Raw genomic sequence first — 15,450 nt, forward strand, 5'->3', positions numbered from 1 at the left:
CTCTCTGGGCTCATAGTTTCACACAGGACTTTGGTGAGCGCCGGTGTGGGTGAGGCTCGGTGTGTTGAGGATGTATTGGGTCCCCCAGAACTTGAACCGGTATGACAGTCGGGTGTCGCAAATGGCCAGGTGAAGGGGACAAATTGGTTTTTGAAAGTGCAGCTTTGCCCACTTTTTCTTGAGTGCGGGCCATGTGTGTACAAGTACCGGTATGATATTGTAAGGTGCCTGATATGATAATTATCATACCATTCTAAATTATAATACTGTATTATACATCTAAACCCCAAAACTGACAATCGCGATACTCCCCAGTAGGGTAAAAACACAAGAAAGTGCCCCCACATATTCCCTACAGTACCCCGCCCACTCATCGAAGCCCGAGCTAATCAATAACTTCCCAATAAGCCAGCCTCCCAATACCGCTTCCGACATCTCTAACAATACAAGCCTTCTCAACCACCTCGCCTAGTTTCTCCCTCCTACCAAACACCTTTTGCCATGAGAGCGCCCCGACACCTGTCCCCCTCCCTTCCTTAAGGTTGAAATCCCCCGTTGTTACAAACCCAATCAAGTCTTCCTCGTCAGGCACATCGGGAAGTTCGGTCGCTTTTCCGGGACGTTTGCCTTGTGATTTCCGAGACATTACCGCTTTCCACTTCGCCTTTAAAGTAGGGTTGTTGGTGGGGAGGGAGTATATGCGCGTTCGGGGCATAGGCGTGCTGCGTTGTGGGAGGACAAGTTTTATCGAGAAAACGCCCGCCGATAGGATCTTGGGGTGAAGGGTAGCTAGGGGTTTTGGCAGTGGTGAATTGGGGACTGCAAGGATGTAGCGGATCATGCTGGATGGGATCGTCCATGGATGTGTTTGTTGGGGTGTTGGCTTCGGGGGGGATATGGCAGTTGTTGTGGTAGTGCCGGTGAATAGGGTTGGGGTACTGAGAGATACTACTGGTAGGTTTGGAGGGGGTTTGTCGATATCCATTGAAGACATCATCTTTTGTGGGTGTTCTGATTTTTCTATCGAAACATTGGACTCCACAGCTGGCATAGATATCGTGGCCCCCGTGGACTCTGTCGAGCTCATGAACGCTGTAGTTCCAGTGGGGGCTATGTCTTCTGTGGACTCGATAGTATCCGTAGATAACTCGATCGAGTCGTTGCCCTGAGTAGTATCAATCTTCTTCCCCTTCAGCAAGTATGCCCAATCACACACAAACCCATCTCCAACCTCTCCCTTCTTATTTCCAATATTCACACTACCCCACACTACCTTCTTCCCCTTTGGCCGCTTATCCCACCACTCCTTCCTTTCTACCCCTTTCCTAAGCTCCTCCACGATCCCAGCCTTTGTTCCGGGAAAATCATCTGGAAAATGCCTGTTAGAGTTTTCGTAGTTGATCTGCCGCGATTCGTCTAAACCGCCAAACTTGACGCTTGAGCCAGAGTGCACAATACCATACCATACCGGTTGCACCCACTTCCATGGTAATAAAATTGTCCAAGATCCAATAGCTCCCGAAACTCCTTTCTCAGCAGATGAGCGGCGGGTGGCTAAAAGCACAATTGGAATCCTAGGATCTGTAGGGAGGGGCGATGGATATTCTCCCGGAACGGCTTCCCCCTTTCTCTTGTTAATCTTCTTTTGTGACGATTGTGACTTGACAGCAACAGCTCTGGCTTCCCTCGAGAATAGGGATGACGGGGGTTGTGTTCTGTCGATTGACCAGGTGGAAGTAACTCTAAAAATTGTCTCTTGTACTTCTTCAAACTTCCGTTTATCTTCCGGTAGGCGGGGGGGATCTCGAAGTCTTGGATCAATTACATCGAAAGATAGACAAGCGCCTAAGGGAAGGAAGGAGGGGTTTGTGAGCCCCCTCAGATTCTTCCATATTCCTGAAGGAGAATCCCCATCCGTTGCATCAAATGGATTGAGGACTGCCAGGAGAGAATTTGTAGCGTCAGGGCCGGTAATCTCAATGCTTCCAATCTCAAATCGGAGATCTTCCACAGTGACCTTGAGGGGTTTCGCTGTTGGAAGAAGCTCCTCCCATAGCTCTAAGAAGGCAGATGGATGAACCCTAATAAGTAGTTTCCTTATGCGCTCTTCCTGAGGAGCTTCTGGGTCTTCCGGAACGCACCAAATAACCTTAACCGGAGCTATCAGGTCCAACGGATATCTACCAGCTCTATAGATAAATGTATCGGAGGCCCTAGTTCCTGCAATAACCTTACTGCTCATAAGATTTCCGTCTCTAGGACACAAAGCTTTCATAACTTCCTTGACATCCCGCTCCTTCCCTCGCAGCATGATGGTTGAAAAGTAGCTCTCATCCCAAGCAATACATCCTCTCATCCCACTAGCCCTATGCGCAACTCTATAGCTCTTATCCGTTGGTGTCTCCGCAACAGCAAACCTCCACCGAACAATCATCTTTGCCCTTTTCGCATGCCAAACATGAGTTGGAAGCCATGTTTTATGCTTTTGTCTCTTCCGGAACTTAGTCTGTGCCCTCGGGGGCTGCCGTAAAACATTTTCCGTCCTCCTGCTGCGCGAAATCTTCGCCGATATATGAGCAGTGATGTCCTTCTTCTTCGCCATAGTTTGTAGTTTCCGAGCCGTCTCTTTCCGGAACCTTAGCCATCCAGAAGGCCTTCTTCGACGAGCAGAAACCGTAGGGGTGTTGTCGCTTTGCATTTCCCTGGTGGCCCTGGGCCGCAGACGCTTGGGCACACGCTTGACATTGTGACTCGCCGTTCGACGTCGCATGTCTCTGGGAACGATTTGAAATGCACGTTTGTTACTGGACTCCTTAGATGCTTTCATGGCATTCTGTAGCGCTTCAATTTCAAATTCTCGGGATTTGATGAACGCGGGGACATCCAGTTCGCCTGTCTTTAACGCTTGTTCAGTGTTTTGAACAGCAATGGTTCGGGCATCCTGAAGTTTGGCTCGTTTTCGTTCGGGCCCAGAAATCGGCATTGCAGCTGCTCCTCTCTTTCGTGGGTTTGGAGTTGAGGGGGGCATTGCTCGATATTACTGTTGTTTGCCGGGATCTCTGTGAAAGGCTGGTTGGTTGAACAAAGCACGAAACGGGGGAGAAATGGTGCAACGAGTCACAGAATGAAAACCAAAATGATCTTAGTCTCGAGATGCCAAGCCGGTGCCGAAAAGTTGATCCAAAGCCTCATTTTGAGATTTCCATACCAACCCGTTGCGAGCTGTTAACTCATGCAACACCGAAGACACAACGCCGAAGTCAAACATCACTCTAGGAGGAAACCATAAGTCGCTATCATGAGAGGAAAACGCTCAAAAGCTTATCGAAAGTTGATGTCACAATACAATATTTCTTTTGGCTTTCGAGAACCATACCAAGTCCTGGGTAAGAATTTGAATACCTAGCGTGATGTGTTTACAATTTTATGCTAATGTTTGTAGTGGATGCCGAAATACTGAAGGATTCTGACAGATTTAAAATGGATCTTGTCGGTAGTCTCGAGCGAACACTTCAGGGCCAAGTAAAGCCCAGTATGTATTCCCCAAACTTTTTCTACGCCAAAGACCCCACTGACTTGGAAAGTGATAACCCAATGCTCCATCCGCCACCTATACGCCCTGTCCGGAAGCGAGTTTCCCGAGAAAGATCAAATCATAGACCTCGCAAAGCGCTTTGAGCGCCGTCGCTGCAATCACCACGAATTGGAGCAGCCCCTCTCGGAAAAAGAGTGCCTGGAAGCAGTCATCATTCACGGTGGCGAGAACAAGCATCGATATTGTGTTGCTGCTCAAGAAGGGGGCATTAGAACAATGCTAAGGGCTGTCCCAGGAGTCCCATTAATCTACATCAATCGTTCAGTGATGATTATGGAACCGATGGCGCCGATTTCTGCTATGAAAAGGGAGCGAGGAGAGAGGGAGAAGTTTAGAACTGGTATTGTGGATACGAGGCCCAAGGCTTGTGCTAAGAGGAAGAGGTTACCGGAGAAGGAGGGCGGGGGAGGCGGTGAGGGGGGAGCGGGGGCGGGGGATGAAGAGGGGGATGGGGGGCAAGAAAAGAAGAAAAAGAAGAGAAAGGGTCCTAAAGGACCCAATCCTTTGAGTGTGAAGAAAAAAATTATGCCGAAGCCCGCTGCACCAAAGCCAGAAGCCAGCACGCCGAAGTCTGGAGCTAGTAAACCTGTTGGGTGTGGGGAGTCTACGAATGGGGCGGACAACAAAGAAAAGAAGAAGCGAAGGAGAAAGCACAGGAGCGCGAAGATAGATGGGGTGCCAGTAGGGGCCAAGCGTGGATTAGAATTATAAGCTTGATTGAGTCCGTTCGGTCGGGTTTTCCAAAGGGCTCTGCGTCTGTACATAATATATAAATTTCTATAATCCATGTGAAGCTGCACCGGTACTTGTATATAATATCATACGCCCAAAGGCTTATTTGTTTGCTGCGGGATTCACACCAACCGCAGCGGTCAACCTGTGTCCGAATTCTCGAAGGAAAAAACAGTGAGAGCATCCAGTGAATAGTCTGCCCAGAACTGACTATATTCATAATATTATTTTATTTATTTTATACCCTGACATCCAGTAAAATTAAGCAAATGAGCTCTCACAGTCTTGGCGCATCTCAGGCGAAACAACAGCGGGCGTTACAGAGCGTCATTCCATCGGCCGTTCGACTGGAGTTCATGCGCCCTGCGGAGGTAACAGATATACAATTTCCACAAGGAACTGTTGGCCTGATACAAAACTGTTCGCCCCTACTTGTACACTCCCTTCAAACTATCCCATCCGCCGTCACCATTTTTCCCGTCCGGTGGAAGTTACAACCCTTCACTTGACTAGCATAACCATTTCCAGGCTCCACACTCCCCTAAACCCACCCCCCTGTGGCCATGGAGCCCCAGCAACAGCAACCGCAGGGCACCGTGCCCGTTCACCGCTCTCGCGCCGATCTGTCTATGACTTCTCTCACCTCTTCCACACCGACACCACTACAGCAGCAGCCCACTGCCTCCACCACAACAAACACTTCCCCTCCACCACCCCATTTACCTCCTCCGACGCCAACCGCTCCTCATTATCCATACCAACAACCGTTCTACCATCAATCCTCCCCACCCCCTCCGCATCCCACTCTTCCGCCGGTGTACTCATCCTACCAATCTTCCCAGTCTCCGGCACTTCCTCGGGTTTCTCCCGTCGGGGAATATCGCCCCTCATCCCAGCATTCCCATCACTCTCAATCCCCTGTGGCAGCGGACCAATTTCGTCAACCTCATTCTCCAACGCAGCAGTTTCACCACCCTCAACAACACCATAGGACTGGTTCGATGAGTTCACAGTACCCGTCTCAGTCTCCGCAACAGTCAAAAATGCAGCTCTCATATCAATTCCCCCAGCCTAACCAATACCAAGCTCAGTCGCCTACTCAACCTCAGGTCGGAGAATCGTCTAGAATATTACAGAGAGTAAAGCTAACATTTCTAAAGAGCTATTATCTTCCCCGACCAAGCCTGTCCCCCGTACACCCTGTTGTTCAGTCGCCGCATGGGTCCACCCAACCTAGGGCCTCTCCACCAGGCTCCCACCAGCCTCATGGACATTCTGTGTCAATGTCACAAGTCTCGCAACAGCCCAGACATGATCAACCGGCGCCCATATCGATACCTACTCCAGCCGCTGGCGGCGCTCAAAAGCAGCCGTCGCCCAATCCGCTCCCAGTGAACCAAATTCCTCCCGGAGGCGCACCAGCACGGCGATATCTGAATGATAATGTTACACCGACGCTACTTGAGGGTATGAAAATGCTAGCAAGAGTGCAGCCCAAGGACCCATTGCTGGCACTAGCAAAGTTCCTAGAGGAGCAGCATAAGGAAATGGAAGAAAAGGCGAAGGTCAAGATTGAAGGAGGTAATGGGAGCCTCTAGTAGACCCGTGAATCCAAAAGCGAGTGAGATCTGATGGAGGGTTTTTCGATGGCGATGAATCATCTTTTTACGATACTTGGGGGCACTTTCTATGGGCGGGCACTTGTATGATAAATGATAGGTGAAAAAGGAAAAAAAAAAGTTTTTTCATGTGTACCTCCAGGAGGACGGCTCATTCGTATTCATAAAGTAATCGACCAATGTTTAAACGCCCAATTCTCTAAGTTATCGAAAGAGAGTCAATTCGTAACGTGACTCGACATAATTAAAGAATTCCGTATCCTGACGAGATGTCTAAATCCTCCAAGTGATCCTAGCAGCCCCTCATAGCCATCGCATGCAATCTGTGAAACTAGGATTAGCCTGCGCAAGTAGCGTTAGCAGAGAACACACACAAACAAGATAAAGTTCAAGAAGTGCGAAGCAAAGCGCCGTCAGAAGTCCGTTGCTATCATCGACTGGCCGAAACTAGGCTCGATAAAGAGGTACCAGAAAAAGTAATACGTGTTGGATCATCATTCAGATCGCATGGGGGGATGAGGAAGAAATATCACAAAGGGTTTGATACTTACGTGTGGTATAAGTAGTATAAACCCCACCGATTTTCCCGTAGGTTAGGTGCGATGTGCATAGAAGTCGTTGATATTAGAAGATGACGAACGTTTTGGATTTGGAAGAGAGGGGGAAGACGCGTTATTTTCACTCGAGGTACGGTACCAACAAAAGCCGTCAACCCACCAAGTGACCCGCGAATCTCTTGGCATAGGGCACAACCCTCATCTAACCTTGACACTTCCCACAATCTATTCAACGTAAATTTACCGGTAAGCGAAATTCTAACCTCAGGAGCTTTCCCCCCATAACCAACCAACAGACCAGCAAACCGCCCAACGCCGACTAACCGCTAAATCGACAAGCAAATACAGCAAAAAAAAAATGGGTCGTCTTCATTCCAATGGAAAGGGTATATCCGCGAGCGCTATCCCATACTCTCGCACCCGCCCAACCTGGCTCAAGACCACCGCCGAGCAAGTCGAGGACATGATCTGCAAGCGGGCTAAGAAGGGTGATAAACCTTCCGAGATTGGCGTCTACCTCAGGGACCAGCACGGGATTGCGCAGGTTAAGGTTGTTACTGGTATGTTTATTTCAGTGTTCGAAGGATGGGGGGTGAATGAAGAAATTGTAGGATGGGGATGCTGATGATAGTATTTTATATAGGTAACAAGATCCTCCGTATCTTGAAGGCGCACGGTATGTTCCTTATGTGAAGTCAAACCCTCCACTCGCGGAAGGCCAATCCATCGGTCAATTCTGTAATCCCCCTACGGGTTGGATACGAATGAGAGAAAATGAGAAAGAAGATAAAAAGGCAAAGCCTCTGCTTGGTTCATGGGCTGACAGAGAGAGAAGGCCTCGCACCAGAGATTCCGGAAGATCTCTATTGGCTTATCAAAAAGGTTCTTTTGCCTCCTCCCTCCCTTCCCCCCTTCTCTTCCTTGGCGATTCTAAAACCAAAACCAGGCTGTCTCCGTGAGAAAGCACCTTGAGCGCAACCGAAAGGACAAGGACAGCAAGTTCCGCCTTATTCTCATCGAGTCTAGGATTCACCGCTTGTCTCGTTACTACAAGACTGTTGGTGCTTTGCCTCCTACCTGGAAATAGTGCGTTTCCCTTTCTTCTGGATTCCTCCTCACCCTGTTGCCGGGAATTCGAGTGCTAACGAGGGTTCTCTCTCCAGTGAATCTGCTACCGCCTCCACATTAGTCGCTTAATTTCGTAATAATGCTGATGTGGTCCAAATTGAATTAAAAAGGTTTCATCATAGTATATATTCCGCTGCGGTTTTTGATGGGGCTCCCTCGGGTTGTGAAATTGTTTGTGAAATTGATATGGGCGATAAACCTTTCATTTCATCCTGGACCAATCTTGCTTGTGACGTGACATGATTCAATTTCTCTCTTGTGTAACAAGGTCTATTTAGCCCACAAGGCAGTCTGCTCAAGACAGCATCCCTACAGCAACTCTTAAAAGCTCTGATACCCCATAACAAACACCAAATAGCACAGCCACCCCTATATTTCGCAAAAAGAGCCCGAGTTCAGTTAAACATGTCTATCGAGTGACATTGTATCAACACTCTAGAAACAACCGAGTTACTGTAAGTTACTGCGCGGAAATAATAGCAAATGCTCCAGCCGTCCACCATTTCAAAGTATAAATGTCCACGCAGTGGTAGACAGAGAAGAAGAGAAAACACTAGCAATAGGAACATAACGGCCATTTTTGCAAAAATGAGAAACACTATGCGGGAGTAAGTGGTAAAAAGGTGGAGAAAGCAAGCAATATAATAAGTCTATCTCCTCTTCAAAGCATTCCTCTTCCGAACCTTATCCATTGTTCTCTCCAGCCCGGTCCTAACGGGACCCTCGCGAAAGTCCTTGACATCATAGTAGCCCGGCGCAATCTCCAGCAGCCACTCAGGGCGAATGTGGGTGACCGTGCGGATAAAGCTCTTTGTCGTGAGGACGAACTCGTTGTAGACGAGCCATGGGGAATCTTTTTCCAAGGCTGTACTGGGGTGGATTAGGACGTCCTGTATTCGCTGTAGATCAGCGTTTGTGTCTAGGAGGAATTGCGGAAATGTGGAGGGAGGAAATGGGGGTCTACCTGGTTGTCTTTAACGGTGATGTACGCCTTCCCAGGGGAGTTTTTCATGGCGACTTGCATGAAGAAGCCAGAAACAAGGGCTCTGCGGATGTTCTCGTAATAGGACTTCTCGGAAAAGTCCGTGCTGACAAGCGGGATCTCTAGTCTTTCCATTATGCGCTGTAGTTGAGCGCGCACGTTATCTGCGCTCTGTAGGGCTCTATAGCTGAGGAAGTGCTCGCGGCACCAGGCTGGTTGGCTATCCTGCTGCTTGAAGGCGTGATAGACATTTAGCATTGTGAGGTGGTCGCCGTCCTCGTGCGCGAATAGTTTTTTCATCTCGTCGGCGCGCTGGCGATTATTTAAGGGACGGACGAAGAGCTGTGGGACTGATAGGAGGGCGGTCAGGGAGAGTATCTCGTTCGAACAGAAGAACTCCGGGGAACTGATGAGCATTACAGCTAGAGCGGGGTCTAGGGGGAACTCTGCTGCGAGTTTACCGAGGGTGGTGAGGTTTCCGTCATCGTCGAGACAGGCGAGGTAGTTCAGTTCTTCCAAGGCTCTCATCATAGTTTCTGGGGCAGGAGGATCCATGAAGTCGAAGTGGACTAGGTCGTCGATGCCGAGCTTCTTCAACTCCAATACGGTATTTGCGAGATTGCTGCGCAGGATTTCGGGGTATGTTTGATCAATGAGTTCCTTCTTGAATGCGGACTCGGTGTAAAGTCTGAAACATTTACCAGGTCGAGTTCTACCAGCACGACCAGCGCGTTGCTGCGCAGAAGCCTTGGAAATAGGTGAAACAAGTAAGGACTCAACGCGGATACGCGGGTTGTAGACCTTCTGCTTGCTAAATCCTGGGTCCACCACGTACACTATTCCGTCTATTGTCAATGAGGTCTCGGCGATATTTGTGGATACAACAACCTTGCGTCCAGGCGGTCCACCTGGCTTGAATGGAGACGGGGCAGGTTCAAAAATCCTTTGCTGCTGTTGGGGGGGGAGAGTGCCGTAAAGAGCATAAGATTTTAGAGGCCCAACGTCTGCCTCTCTTACGAGCAAGTCAACCTCTGCATTGATCTTCCGACAAGCATCCTCGATCTCCTCTTCACCTGTGAGGAACAGAAGAATATCACCTTCCGGTTCAGTCGTGTGGATCTGGAGCACGGTACGTATGGCAGCTTCCAGGTAGTCCCGCTCAGGTTCCGGAGTGTAATAAATTTCGACAGGGTGAGTGCGACCAGGAACTGCCAACAATGGAGCGTCATTGAAATAATGTTGAAACTTCTGGGCGTCGAGAGTAGCAGACATGATAATGAGCTTTAAATCCGGGCGCCTTTCTACCACATTCTTAAGTAGTCCCATAAGAATATCTGTTGCTAGAGTTCTCTCGTGTGCTTCGTCGAGAATAATGCAGGAGTAGCGTTCAAGTAGGTGGTCGTGCATGGCTTCCCGAAGTAACATACCGTCTGTCATGTACTTGAGGATAGTGTTTGGGCTGGTTTTATCCTCAAAACGAATACTATAGCCAACCTCGTGGCCTAACTCGACATCCATCTCATCGGCCACACGTTTTGCCACAGACATGGCAGCTACTCGGCGGGGTTGGGTACATGCTACCTGCTTATAACCATTTAAGTGAGGAAGATCGTCGAATAGAACATACTGGGGGATTTGGGTGGTCTTTCCCGAACCAGTCTCTCCGACTAAAACCATGGTCTGGGACTTGTGAAACATGTTCAAAAATTCATCCCTGTACGATGGAAGTAATTTGGTTAATACAAGTAATCTCCAAAGCAAAAAAATAAACAGGGGTCAGCTTACCTCTGTGCGGCAATAGGTAGTTCTCTTCTTCCCTCCAAAATGTTGAAGTAACGGTCGCTCAATTTATTCCCGCTAAACGGATTAAAAGGGCCATCCTCGGCAATGTTCGCCATCTTCGTTGTCGTGCGGTGTCGCTTGAATCCGGCCAAGGGCCCCCAATCGCTCTTGTTCTCTTCCGCGGGGTACGTATGAGCGAGATAGGGATTTTTTGATGGGTCTATCTCAGGCTTTTTTGTGTTCCCAGAGGGAGGAGAGACAGGTTCGCTTTTGTGCCGCTTGGGCGAATTGGTCTGCGATTCCTTTTCTTGGGGCTTCTTGCGTTTTCTATCTTCAGTTGTCGACATTGTCTGGTGAGGAGGCGGGAGGCAAGTGTACCTTTGTGCCGATTTGTGGAGAGAAGGGGGGCCTGAGGACAAAGGTGAAGGGGAGTGAGAGGAATACAAGACTATGGAGCGACTATCCGGATGCGTTTGTGGGGTTGGAGGGAGTTCTTGTTGTAGTTGTAATTGTTTGTGAGGAGTTCTAAGCCTAAGGCATCTCGTGGGAGAAAAGAAAGGCGGTGAAGGTGATATCTGAAATTCTGTAACCACGTGACGTCTCCTTGCAAGTTCTTGGCGCTAGGTATCGGGAAACTTTGGGATAGGGGCGAAATGGGGAAGGTTAATTTAAATTAGTCCCGGAGCCGTTTTCCTTGCCCCGGAACATCCACGCTCAAGTTAACGATAGCTCACAGCCCCTAAAGTCGCCGTCATTGCTTAAAGAAATAAACACGATATCCGATGGCCGAATCACCTCCTCAGTCTCCAGGCTCAACAGCAGAAGAAATGCGTGAACCTACCCCCGATGCACCTGCCGCGGGAACCAATCCCGATTCCGCCGTGGCAAACACCACCGCCGGAGGAGACTCGGCAGCAGCCCCAACGGCTCTAACGAAGCCAAAGAAAAGCACCAAAAAGAAACGCCGTCCAGCCCGTCCGCAAGTTGACCCGTCAACCTTCAAAGGCGGCGAAATCCCTGCTCAAACGGGTACGGTGTTCAATATTTGGTACAACAAATGGTCTGGCGGCGATCGCGAGGACAAGTACATATCCAAGAGCCACGCTGAGGGCCGCTGCAACATTGCTCGCGACTCAGGATACACAAAGGCCGATAAAGTCCCTGGAAGCTACTTTTGTCTATTCTTCGCGAGGGGATTGTGCCCTAGGGGTGCCGATTGTGAGTACCTTCATCGATTGCCGACGGTTACGGATCTTTTCAACCCAAACGTGGACTGCTTTGGTCGGGACAAGCATTCCGATTACAGGGATGACATGGGTGGTGTAGGAAGCTTCATGAGACAGAATCATACCCTTTACGTTGGTAGGATTCACGTCAGTGATGAGATAGAGGAGATTGTCGCAAGGCATTTCGCAGAATGGGGGCAAATCGAGAGGAGTACAATCCCCATACTATCACATGCTTTTTTCTCTCCTTCTAATATCATTTATCTCATGGGACACTATTGCTGACTAAATTTCTAGTTCGAGTGCTCAATTCTCGTGGTGTTGGATTCGTCACATACTCCAACGAAGCAAACGCTCAATTCGCGAAAGAAGCAATGGCACATCAGTCTTTGGACCATAATGAGATCCTGAACGTTCGCTGGGCCACAACAGATCCCAACCCTATGGCGCAAGCACGTGAGAAGCGACGCATAGAAGAACAGGCTGCTGCTGCTATTCGGCAGGCTCTCCCCGAGGAGTTCGTTGCTGAGTTGGAGGGGAAGAATAAGGATGCTTCGAAAAAGAGAAGGATCGAAGGTAGTTTTGGGCTGAAGGGATATGAGGTTCCGGAAGAAATATGGTATGCTAGAGGGCCCAATGCTGTTAACCCAGCTGGACGAGGGGTGGAAGGACAAGTCGATGGGCTGATGATAGAGCGGGCGGTCGGGAGTAATGGTGTCGGTGATGAGGTAGCAGACAGACAAACAAAGGAGCAAGTGGGCATATTTTCCAGTCAAACTTTGGAGGCGTTACGAGGCTTAAATAGGGGATCGAATGGGCCGCCAAGGGTCACAATGAAGGGATCAAATGTTTCTGCAGGATTGGCTCTAGCTGCTGACTATGGCAGCGATAGTGATTAGAGATTAGAGAGTATGTGGAGATTATCGCTTGGTAGCCCTTTGCTGTATCATACAACACCCTGTTTTTTTTTTCATTTTTTCGATTTCATTAGTTAGGGTCTCTCGGCTGGCGCAATCTAATAACTTGACGAAAAGTTGCGTTTCGAATTTCAAGCATGTGAAGTCTAGTTTACAATACGAAGTTTGGGGGGAAGGGACTGGAATCTATATGCAATGGGCTATTTTATGAAGTAACATTTCCAACTTTTGATATCATGACAACATTGAGAGCATCTATTTCAACTCCTCGGCCATCTTGCATGGTATATCCTATCTAAATCAGACCCTTAACTACAGCAGCCTCGGCATTGAGGATAGAAGAACCGGCGGCTCCAATGACAGTATTATGTGAAAGGGTCACAAATTTGATATCAAAAATATTGTCCGGCCTTATCCTGCCCACACTAACAGCATAACCACCATCGGTGTTTCTATCGAGCCTTGGTTGAGGCCGGTCCTCCTCCTCCATAACCACAATAGCGTTCCTGGGAGCGCTAGGGCAACCCAATTGTTGGGGCTCAGAGACATAGTCCCTTAACGCAGCCTTAACCTGTTCAATGGATGGTGGGGGCCTCTTGGCGAATCGAAGAGAAACACAAGCAGTGTGACCGTCCATGACAGCCACCCGATTACATTGCGCTGACACCTTGATAGTAGAAAGCATATCGAATCCAGAAGAGGTGGGGTTGACTGAGCCAAGAATCTTGCCAGTCTCCCATTCGATCTTCTCCTCCTCACCCCCAATGAGGGGGACGGTGTTATCAAGAATGTCCATTGATGGGACACCAGGATAACCTCCACCAGAGATAGCCTGCAAAGTTGTAACAGTAACAAACTCAATACCGCCAAAAGCATCCTGCAAGGCTTTGAGTGGTACAACAAGGCCGGTAGTGGAACAATTGGCATTGGTAACCAAAAAGCCCTTCTTCAGGTAATTCTGGCTTCTCTGATGTGGGATGATGGAGAAGTGAGATGTATTGACGAGGGGGACGATGAGGGGGGTGATAGGGTCCCTTCGATAGTTTTTGGAGTTGGAAAAGACGACGAGATCATTTTTGATAAACTCCATTTCTGCGAGACACGGTAAGCTAGTTAGCTTAGGGATGTCAAACGTGCAGATATGGAATTGAATTCTTTTGTATAGTTGCTGGGAGGTGATAGACGGGGTGCGGTGGTGGGTTCAAGCCAAACATACCAATTTCTCCCGCAACCTCAGCATCAAGGCCAGAAAAGACAACGTCACAGTCCCGGAATTCAGCAGCTTTACAGTCCTTAACAATCATGTCCCGGACACGATTTGGCATGAGTTGGTCCTGCTTCCATTTTGTTGCTTCGGAATACTTTTTGCCAGCTGAGCGACTTGAAGCCCCTACAGCATGAAGGGCCAAGTACGGGTGCTGGGAGAGTAGGAGAATAAATCTTTGGCCAACCGAACCAGTGCATCCCAAAACACCTGGACGAAGGTAAGATATGAGTAAAAACTTCAATGGGTAACTAAAAAATCCTAAGGAGTAAAGTTGAGAATCATACCGGCTTTTTTTGCAGGAACGGACGAAGACATGGTTTTTTTCCTTCACTTTTTCTCTTCAATTCGATTCAGGTGAGGCGAAAAATAGGAAGAAGACTAGAACGCCCGCAAGGTAGCTTGAAGGGATGGTTTGTGAAATCGAGAGAATCGAGTATATATATATAACACAAAGGATTTCCTGTGGCTAAATGAAGCTGTTATTAGGTGCGGGGGAAGATTTGCTGTGGGCAGAGAGAATTGCCAGTGGCCAGGCCTCAGGACTAATACACGCGGGGCACTAAAGCCGCATGTCTTGTACAGTACTGTACTCGAGTACTGTACACGTGCTGTACTTGTACCAGCGGCAATACCGGTATTATGCATGATACAAATACGAGTAATAAATGTTATTACTGTACAGAGTACTATCATTCTTCGCATCAAATATGTTACCGTACCCGTGCAGTGCTGCACCGTAACTCGTACTGGTAGAAATATTATACTTACTCGAGTACTGTATACCCGTGCTGCCGGCAGTTCTCCAACGCAAATACGAGTACATGGTACGGGCACTCGAGTAAGTTAAAATCCTTTGTTTTCTTCTTGGCGAGGTTATGCTCCGTGCATTGAGTGTCCGGGGCTTGGCAGATCACGTACCCGCAGGGTTATCACTGCAGCTGGAGAAAACGCGTTCTCCTCGCTTTGCCCTTGTACAGTATTTCACGAAAAATTCTACTATTTAGGAACAACAACAACAACCTCCCTACGTTTTTCTCCCTCAATCCTTGGAGGGAAGAACAGTCACTCTCGTCTAGATACGCTGCTCTCGGACTTGTCTCGTTCTCCTTACTCTATCATACCTCTCCAACCACCGTCGTTCTCATTCCTTTGACCTACAAGTCGAGCCCCCTACCATCCTCCCCCCGCGATCTACTCCGTTCTCATACCTCCTTTACGGGATGGACAAACCCTTCTTTCCCTACCCCATCGTCTAAAACAATTTTACAGTCGCTACCTGAAGAACCCCTGCTTAAGCTCCCCCCCTCACAATGACCGAATCTATCGACACCCACCCCCCCGACGTCTGGGTTGCTGTGCCTTTCGAACTTAGCGGCAAGATTCCTGTTACTTCTCTGGACCAAGGAACTGGGACACGCGGCAAAATTGGTAAGACATATCTTCAACACTTGCCATTTCATTGAGCTCCTTCTAACACATTTTTTTCTCAAAGAAAACTTCATTCAACTGCCAATGGAGGAGACAAGGAAACGAGCAACCCCCAATCCTCCTCGTCCGGACCAATGCGCAAGTTTTATCGAAGACGGTGCCTACGAAGACGCCAAGGATCCCCACTCAAGCAATGCTTTTGAGAAATATGACCCTG

At 48.7% G+C, this 15,450-nt stretch overlaps 6 protein-coding genes; 3 read left to right on the top strand and 3 right to left on the bottom strand.

Annotated features, from left to right (window-relative positions):
• Positions 1-385: 385 nt before the first annotated feature.
• Positions 386-3,062, bottom strand: GSTUM_00010672001 (uncharacterized protein; the record flags this gene model as incomplete). XM_002841451.2 has 1 exon in its annotated part: positions 386-3,062. Exon 1 carries the CDS (start codon positions 3,026-3,028, stop codon positions 386-388), a length of 2,643 nt encoding a protein of 880 aa, XP_002841497.1. The 5' UTR covers positions 3,029-3,062.
• A 236-nt stretch (positions 3,063-3,298) lies between these two features.
• GSTUM_00010673001 (uncharacterized protein) lies at positions 3,299-6,077 on the top strand (the record flags this gene model as incomplete). XM_002841452.2 has 5 exons in its annotated part: positions 3,299-3,386; positions 3,443-3,532; positions 3,585-3,978; positions 4,105-5,436; positions 5,488-6,077. 4 exons carry the CDS (start codon positions 3,299-3,301, stop codon positions 4,304-4,306), a joined length of 774 nt encoding a protein of 257 aa, XP_002841498.1. The 3' UTR covers positions 4,307-5,436; positions 5,488-6,077.
• A 678-nt stretch (positions 6,078-6,755) lies between these two features.
• Positions 6,756-7,841, top strand: GSTUM_00010674001 (40S ribosomal protein S13). XM_002841453.2 has 5 exons: positions 6,756-7,063; positions 7,147-7,179; positions 7,339-7,385; positions 7,450-7,589; positions 7,667-7,841. The coding sequence occupies exons 1-5, from the start codon at positions 6,862-6,864 to the stop codon at positions 7,698-7,700; spliced, it is 456 nt and encodes a 151-aa protein (XP_002841499.1). The 5' UTR covers positions 6,756-6,861; the 3' UTR covers positions 7,701-7,841.
• A 16-nt stretch (positions 7,842-7,857) lies between these two features.
• On the bottom strand, positions 7,858-10,941 carry GSTUM_00010675001 (uncharacterized protein). XM_002841454.2 has 4 exons: positions 10,399-10,941; positions 10,288-10,327; positions 8,596-10,257; positions 7,858-8,521 (listed from the first exon to the last, which is right to left on the bottom strand). The coding sequence occupies exons 1-4, from the start codon at positions 10,740-10,742 to the stop codon at positions 8,282-8,284; spliced, it is 2,286 nt and encodes a 761-aa protein (XP_002841500.1). The 5' UTR covers positions 10,743-10,941; the 3' UTR covers positions 7,858-8,281.
• Positions 10,942-11,113: 172 nt separating this feature from the next.
• Positions 11,114-12,600, top strand: GSTUM_00010676001 (uncharacterized protein). XM_002841455.2 has 2 exons: positions 11,114-11,832; positions 11,919-12,600. Exons 1-2 carry the CDS (start codon positions 11,178-11,180, stop codon positions 12,518-12,520), a joined length of 1,257 nt encoding a protein of 418 aa, XP_002841501.1. The 5' UTR covers positions 11,114-11,177; the 3' UTR covers positions 12,521-12,600.
• Positions 12,601-12,644: 44 nt separating this feature from the next.
• GSTUM_00010677001 (uncharacterized protein) lies at positions 12,645-14,292 on the bottom strand. XM_002841456.2 has 3 exons: positions 14,090-14,292; positions 13,755-14,012; positions 12,645-13,630 (listed from the first exon to the last, which is right to left on the bottom strand). Exons 1-3 carry the CDS (start codon positions 14,118-14,120, stop codon positions 12,834-12,836), a joined length of 1,086 nt encoding a protein of 361 aa, XP_002841502.1. The 5' UTR covers positions 14,121-14,292; the 3' UTR covers positions 12,645-12,833.
• Positions 14,293-15,450: the final 1,158 nt, after the last annotated feature.

Source organism: Tuber melanosporum, assembly GCF_000151645.1.
Source record: "Tuber melanosporum whole genome shotgun sequence assembly, scaffold_72, strain Mel28".
Taxonomy (NCBI): domain Eukaryota; kingdom Fungi; phylum Ascomycota; class Pezizomycetes; order Pezizales; family Tuberaceae; genus Tuber; species Tuber melanosporum.

What these genes read in the sequence shown, in the direction of transcription:
- GSTUM_00010674001 (XM_002841453.2), top strand. Translation starts at nt 6,862, where the DNA reads ATGGGTCGTCTTCATTCCAATGGAAAGGGTATATCCGCGAGCGCTATC. An exon ending in GCAGGTTAAGGTTGTTACTG is followed by an intron (nt 7,064 to 7,146) that starts GTATGTTTATTT and finishes TATTTTATATAG; the next exon opens with GTAACAAGATCCTCCGTATC. An exon ending in TCTATTGGCTTATCAAAAAG is followed by an intron (nt 7,386 to 7,449) that starts GTTCTTTTGCCT and finishes AACCAAAACCAG; the next exon opens with GCTGTCTCCGTGAGAAAGCA.
- GSTUM_00010675001 (XM_002841454.2), bottom strand. Translation starts at nt 10,742, where the DNA reads ATGTCGACAACTGAAGATAGAAAACGCAAGAAGCCCCAAGAAAAGGAA. An exon ending in CTACCTATTGCCGCACAGAG is followed by an intron (nt 10,328 to 10,398) that starts GTAAGCTGACCC and finishes TCCATCGTACAG; the next exon opens with GGATGAATTTTTGAACATGT. An exon ending in TCACCGTTAAAGACAACCAG is followed by an intron (nt 8,522 to 8,595) that starts GTAGACCCCCAT and finishes CAGCGAATACAG; the next exon opens with GACGTCCTAATCCACCCCAG.
- GSTUM_00010676001 (XM_002841455.2), top strand. Translation starts at nt 11,178, where the DNA reads ATGGCCGAATCACCTCCTCAGTCTCCAGGCTCAACAGCAGAAGAAATG. An exon ending in ATGGGGGCAAATCGAGAGGA is followed by an intron (nt 11,833 to 11,918) that starts GTACAATCCCCA and finishes CTAAATTTCTAG; the next exon opens with TTCGAGTGCTCAATTCTCGT.
- GSTUM_00010677001 (XM_002841456.2), bottom strand. Translation starts at nt 14,120, where the DNA reads ATGTCTTCGTCCGTTCCTGCAAAAAAAGCCG. An exon ending in CGTTCCTGCAAAAAAAGCCG is followed by an intron (nt 14,013 to 14,089) that starts GTATGATTCTCA and finishes ACCTTCGTCCAG; the next exon opens with GTGTTTTGGGATGCACTGGT. An exon ending in TGAGGTTGCGGGAGAAATTG is followed by an intron (nt 13,631 to 13,754) that starts GTATGTTTGGCT and finishes CGTGTCTCGCAG; the next exon opens with AAATGGAGTTTATCAAAAAT.